Source organism: Limulus polyphemus, unplaced genomic scaffold (genome assembly GCF_000517525.1).
Source record: "Limulus polyphemus unplaced genomic scaffold, Limulus_polyphemus-2.1.2 Scaffold3376, whole genome shotgun sequence".
Lineage (NCBI taxonomy): Eukaryota > Metazoa > Arthropoda > Merostomata > Xiphosura > Limulidae > Limulus > Limulus polyphemus.
This window is the reverse complement of record NW_013668986.1, coordinates 35,186-42,455: the sequence shown is the minus strand read 5'-3', so window position 1 is coordinate 42,455 and position 7,270 is coordinate 35,186. Positions and strand designations below refer to the sequence as shown.

General features: G+C 28.8%; 1 protein-coding gene across 1 annotated transcript in view; it reads left to right on the top strand.

Moving 5' to 3' along the window:
* LOC106469249 (unconventional myosin-Ic-like) overlaps positions 1-7,270 on the top strand; it is a gene marked incomplete at its 3' end in the record, with an annotated part of 74,538 nt that overhangs the window by 33,222 nt on the left and 34,046 nt on the right. The window contains exons 10-13 of the mRNA XM_022397714.1: positions 3,181-3,300; positions 3,831-3,901; positions 4,605-4,710; positions 6,463-6,543. Of these exons, the coding sequence (XP_022253422.1) occupies positions 3,181-3,300; positions 3,831-3,901; positions 4,605-4,710; positions 6,463-6,543 (378 nt within the window). The remainder of the gene's footprint in view (positions 1-3,180; positions 3,301-3,830; positions 3,902-4,604; positions 4,711-6,462; positions 6,544-7,270) is intronic.

Below are 7,270 nucleotides of genomic sequence, written 5' to 3'. Positions count from 1 at the left end.
TTGTGTAGCTTTGTGCATAATTAAAAACAAACAAAAACAAACAAACTGATAATTATATTGAGTGTAAAGTGTAATGAAGCTAAGGTTATATTTAATGTGCTATTATTCAGAGATGTACTACTACTAGTATTCCAATTTAAACTTCATTTAAATATAATTCTTAGTTTAAATATCAATACTTATCCCAAATTAACTTTGATATGTCTTTTACTAAACAACTTTCAAATGATAACTATTAAATTTTATTTAAAATAAATTCGTTATTAGTTAAAAAACTTCTGCTAAAATTTAACTAACTTTAAGCCTAATGTTAATTGTAAACGAGTAATTGTATGTAATTGTAATTCAATTTAATCTTAATTTAAATACAATTTTTTGTTTAAAATGCCAATACTTATCACAAATTGACTTTACAATATCTATTTCTAAACAACTTTTGAATGATACCTATTAAATTTTATTTAAATAAATGCCTTATCCTCTCTCTTTTCTTCACTGCTGTAAAAAGACTTCCTCTCTGTCGATACGTCCTCTATACAGGTATTCATTAAAAGTAATAATAAAATAATTAAATTAATAGTTTAAATAATAATGCAACTTCACTACAATTATGTCTGTTCTGAATACTTGTATAATATTCTTGCATTATCCTATCTTTTGCTTATTTCGTTGTCTTTTAATTTTTGTTCATCCTTTTATTCTGTATTTTGATTATTTTTTATAAAATGTTTAAGCTTTATAAATATTTATACCTAATAATCTACCTGTGCAATAATGTTTAAAAATTAAATGTTTGTTACTGTACACACATGTCAAATGTTCGTTGTTACTGTCGTCATTTTGTTGTTCATCAATATATAAAAATTATAGATATAAAAACTAATAATGACTGTTATTTTAAAATGTTTCATACTTTTTTATAATAAATATTAAAATACATTAAAAAGTAATCTCTCATTCACAGAAGTTACCTGATGAAGAACATAACACGTTCACAACATCATGTGCCACCAGTGGTACATATGCATATTTTCGGTTGGACGTCGTGAGCCACCTGTGGTACACAGCACCCATAAGATATAACTGTACCTCGTATCTCCAAAGTCTTATATGAAGCATTTATTTTATACAGACGATTATAATAAAGCCATGCCTTCCATCATGTACTACTGATGGAGCACAGATGCCATGTTGAAAGGGCACCTGAAATAATACAAATTTAAATGATTAAATCACTTTTTATTTAAAGATTGCATCTAGACAGTGGCATTAAATTTTTCAGAGTGAGTAATTGAAGCAAAAAAAACATTAATTGAGACTTGTTTCATGAATAAGAAAACTGTAATATAATAAGGATAGAACTATTATCATCCACAGTAAGGATTATTTTATCTGATGTCCCTTTTTCACAACATTAAAATTGTGAAATATTCATAATTTTTCTTTAAAAAATGGCAAGATTAAGTTGAAAAAAAAAGGAAAAAAATATGATTATCATTTCATTATTATTACTTAAATCATAGTGTGCACCACCGATGGCACATGACAGTGAAAGCTTAAATGGGTAAAGACAGGACATCATGTACCATCAGTGGTGCACTCAAGAGAAAGTTCTCAATGCAGTCATTCTGTCATAAAACATAACATAAAGCCATACAAATGAGCTGTATCTAAGGCAGACTTCACAATGAGGCCTTAAATTCCTGTTGCATAAGAAGAGAAATCACTTATGCCATGAATGTGTTAAAGGGCATTAGTTACTCAAGGTTATCCTTGGTTTAGATAAGTTAACTACCGTGAACATATTTAGATTCTGTTCATTATACCATAGAGGAAAGACCAACCTCAGGTAGCTGGGCTTGTTTCAGATCACCTGGTTTATACTTGAACAAATTTGTGAAGATAAAAGGGTGGAGGTTGGGAGTTTTGTAGAAATATAGGGTGGTTTATTTCTACTATAAGAAGATATTTTGCTTTTTATATCTTATAATATTAAATAAAAGGGTGGAAGTTGGGAGTTTTACATTATAGAATTTTAGTATGGTTTAATTCTACATTAAGTTTATATTTGAATATTAAGGGTAACTGCCTTCCTACAACAGGCTGCAGACAGCAAAAGGCAGTAGGAGTTGAGAATTGTGGGTTAAAGCACTCAACTCCCAACCTTTAAGTGATTCTCCTTAGCTGCTGGCAAGTTTTACATCAATGTAGAGATCTTGTGTGATAAATGGAATATCCCCAACATGTTTATTTGCTATGACCAGACATTATCCATTATCACTTAAGGGATGACAACAAGGAATGGTAATTGAAGAATTGTTTCGAATTTTAGTGTCATTACAATGTTCTTTATATATAGACACACACACACACACACTTCAAGATTTTTTCATGATATTTTAATAATCATATGAACTAAATGAAATGAGAAAGTTAAAAGTTAACTTTCTCAAAAGCTTTTTTTCTTTTTTTAGTAAGATGTAAGACATGGGAGTGTGGGGTACATTTTTGAGATGGCTGCTTGCTTTTAAACAATTTTGTGTTCAAAAATTTAGTTTTTGTGAAATTACCGAAATATTTAGAAAAAAAATGGAAGTTTTACAAAGTTGCTGAAATTAAGAACATACCAAATTACTTAAGGGTGTATTAGTAAAACATATCTTACATGTTACTTGCCTTTTTTTTTATGTTCACTGCAAATGGGAACTACGTATTGTATAATTTTCAGTAATTTTATGGTTTTGCCAGTTACAACACCCAATGTAAACTTTAAAGAATTTACTTTTTGTAATATATATAGAAAATCACAGCAATAATTAATTAGATTAATTGCAATATTGCTGGATTTTTGTTTGCAATTTTTTATAAGTCTTGTATTGTTAGAAATGCTATAATGAACAAAGCCAGGTGCCTAAAAGCAATTTGATCTACAAGTAGTTCAGGAAACTGTTTAGAAAAAAAAACAACAGTGTAGCTTATGTGGACCCAGTAAGTAACTCTAGGGTTAAACAGAAGTTTTCAATGACTGATCAGGCTGGAAGAGATTTTATAGGTCTTCAGCTAGTAAAGTATAAATTATATTTTAAAGTTTTAAAATAAAAGTTAGAACTGTTAGCTAAAAATCTGATTTTTAAAATCTCAAAAATTAGAAATAATGTATGTAGAAAATACTCTCTACAGGTTGTTAGTCCACTAAACCGAGACCAGGCTATTTATGCAAGAGATGCTCTGTCTAAGGCAGTGTATGAGAGACAGTTTAAATGGTTGGTCCAGAAATTAAATAACTCACTGGAGAACAAGGCAAGTTGATTATTTTTCTATCATGTTAAGAATTTTTGTAGAGTATGATAATATATAATGTAAATCAATTTTTTCAGAATAGTGTATGTTTTGTAAAAACAAAACAAAAAAAATTGCAAACATTTTTGTGATTGTGTGTTTTTATTATTCCATATTGTATTTCCCTTATGAAAATGTAAAACTGTAATTTGCTGTTAGTACCTTGATTTCTAAACTTTTAACTGTAATATCATAAATTGATAGTTTGAAATTTTTTTGTAATTGATAATTACTGTATTTGTTTATTAAACAAGATTAAAACTCAACACATTTTTATGTGTGCAGAAATATCTATTAGTGCCTTAGTATCTTGTATTAAACCAGAGGATTTCTATGATAAAATAAATCTATCTAAAAATATGACTTTCTAGTTTTTCCTTTTTATTATTATTATCTTAAAGTCAGAAAGTTTTCCTAAAGATGATTTTACAGCTATGTGATTATAAATTATATTTTTATTTTGGTTTCTAATGACTGAAGTTTCACTTTAGAGTGAGTCTGGAAGGAGGACACTGATGGGATTACTAGATATATATGGGTTTGAAATCTTCCAAAACAACAGGTAAATTGTAATAATAATTATATAAATAATATTGACCAGCTGAAAATAAGGCTTAAAAGTTTTTGCCTTAATCACTATTCATAGGTCAAATAAATTTCATAATAAAATTAGAACAGGTTTGCAAATTTTTTCAACAGTTATTCATACTTCTGTGTATATTTAAATTATTTTTAGTTTTACTTGGATATTGTTTTAATTTCAAGAACTAATACAGAAATGTACTTGTATAGAAGCTTCTTTGTCTTAATTTCAGTTTCTAGTGTATTTGGAGAAAATGTAAATTTCAAATTAGGAATTAAATAAAGGACAGCAGTTATAAAATTGTGGGTGGTGATAAACAGATGAAGTAAATATCTGTCACTTCTCACTTTCTATGTCATGTAAAGTGTTTACTATAGCCAGATAATGTTTTATTAAAATATTACACTATATACTAAACATGCACGGTACTAGCAACTAAGTTTTAGTTTCTACAATTTGTGTTTTTAAAGGCTAAAAAATAAGTTTAAGACATATAAGTAGAATAATAGGATGAAATATTTTACAAAAAAGTCAGATTCGAGAAATTTAGTGTAATTTTATATTTCCTGTCTTGAGAGCTCAATTCCAAACATTTGCTGTAACTTAAAGTTGTTTTTTTGTTTTTTCAACAACAAATCATAAGATAAATCTTAGTATGATGTTAATCAAGACTTGGTTTCAGTTTTGAACAGTTTTGTATTAATTACTGCAATGAGAAGCTTCAACAACTTTTTATTGAACTAACACTGAAGCTAGAACAGGAGGAATACAGAAGAGAAGGGATTGAGGTAAGAAACAAACTACTGGTAAGTTGTAGAAACTTTAGAGAAAAAGGATTGAGGTAAGAAACAAACCACAGGTTTGTTGTAGAAACCATAGAGAGAAAGGATTGAGGAGAGAAACAAACCACAGGCTAGTTGTATGAACCATAGAGAGAAATGATTGAGATAAGAAACAAACCACTGGTAAGTTGTAGAAATTTTAGAGAGAAAGGATTGAGGGAAGGAACAAATCACAGGTTACTTGTATCGAACATAGAGAGAAACAACTGAGGTAAGAAACAACCCATTGGTGTGTTGTAGAAATCTCAGAGAGAAAGGATTGAGGGAAGAAACAAACCACAAGGTAGTTGTAGAAACCACAGAGAGAAAGGATTGAGGTAAGAAACAAACCACAAGGTAGTTGTAGAAACCACAGAGAGAGAATGGATTGAGGTAAGAAACAAACAGGTTAGTTGCAGAAACTTCAGAGAGAGAGTATTAATATAAGAAACAAACCACATGTTGTTCTAGCATTGTTAGAGAGGAAGGACTGAGGTAAGAAACAAACCATTTGTTGTGTAGCAACCTTAGAGAGAAAAGATTGAGGTAAGAAACAAACCATAAGGTAGTGGCAAGAAAACCATAAAGAGAGAAAGAAATGAGGTAGGAAACAAACTATAAGGTAGCTATATAAACCTTAGAGAGAAAGGATTGAGGTAAGAAACAAACCATAGGTTAGTTTAGAAATGCCACAGGGAGAAAGGATTGAGATAAGAACAAACCACAGGTTAGTTAGTTGTAGAAACCATAGAGAAAGGATTGAGATAAGAACAAACCACAGGTTAGTTAGTTGTAGAAATGACAGATAGAGAGTATTGAGGTAAGAAACGTACCACAAAGTAGTTGTAGAAATGACTAGAGAGGACTGAAATAAAAAACAATCCATGAGATAGCTGTAGAAGCCATAGAGAGAAAAGATAGAGGTAACCTTTGGTTACACGTAGAAATCTTAAAGAGAAATGAGCCATAAAGTAGAACTTTTAGAGAAAAAGGATTGAGATAGGAAGCAAACCATAAGTTAATTTTAGAAACCTCAGAGAAAAAGGATTGAGGCATGAAACAACTTGCTGAGGGAAGGAATTTGAAGTAAGAAATGAACTATAAATCTACTGTAGGAACAATGGAGAAAATGAACTTGTGTAATGGACAAACTACAGATCAGTTATAAAGCTATTGACTGAATTAAGAAACAAACTGCAAGTTACCTGTAAAAACGTGAGTGACTGTTAGAGAAAGTCAGAAAAACATAAAGATTAGTTTCAGAGTAATAAGTTCATTACACAACAGGTTTGAAGTTTAGTAAAAAAAGCTGTAAAATTAGGAAATAAATTATTTAATAGTTACCTGCATTTCATGATAACTTACAATTTGAATGTATATATATATATATATTACTTTGTAAAGGAATGTTTTGGCTGGTTTTGAAACAGTTTTGACCACTTATTTATTTTCAACTTCAGTTACTCCTATTCAAGTCTTGTTTATATGTTCATTTGTGTGGGTTGATAGAATGTACCTACTTATGTTTAACATGAAAAATTCTAAGGCTTCTTTATATTTTATTAATACTTAAATTAACTTTCAAATGTTTTTAACTATTTTTAATTGTGTATCATGAAAATAAAGTAATTCAAAAGTTTAAGTAATTTGATTTTTAAACCTGTAAAAATGGAGAAGTTAATTTGAATATTAAATTGCTTGGTATTTAAATTGTTTCAGTGGGAAACAATAGAGTACTTCAACAACAAGATCATTTGTGACTTAATAGAAAAGCAGCATAAAGGTGTTATATCTGTTCTGGTAAGTTTAAAATTACACCTATTTTCCCACAAGAGCAGTTAGAAGTTTCATCTCTGAGCAGATAGATATACGTATCACAGCAGCTTTTGAAATTATAAATATTTCTCTTTTTCTTATTTTAAATGGGGAAAAAATGTATCTGTAAACAAAACAGTAATCCTATTTGATATTGATTTAACCCTTTCATTACGGGTTGGGTGGAATCCACCCAGCTCGTAACCATGAAAGTATCCATGAGAGAAATTATACTATGATTTTTGATACTGTATGAACATCGTTACAAAATTTTGCAGATTATTGATAAACATTACAAGGTTTTCGTACACAAAATATCATGTTTTTAAATTAAGTATTAAGATTTTTTAATTAAAGATTTTTCTCATAAACTTTTTCTTTCAGAATGTTGACTATCCAACATGCAAAGTAATTTTGATTTTATGATTAAAAATACAAAGTGTTAGAACATTTTCAAATTTCACATGTGAAATCTTTATAATCTCTAGATAATTATCAAGTTTTTTCTAGAAAAAAAAAACTATTTTATTTGTTATTTTCACTATTATTTTTTAGAAGGGTTTGGTTCGATATGACCGACTTTGTAACCTGAATAAAAAATTTGAAAAAAATATAAATTATGCTTTTTCCATTCTAGAATGACTACAAATTATAACACGAAAACACAAATTTTTAATCTAAATAGCTTAAATCTCATAACCTTGTACATTTA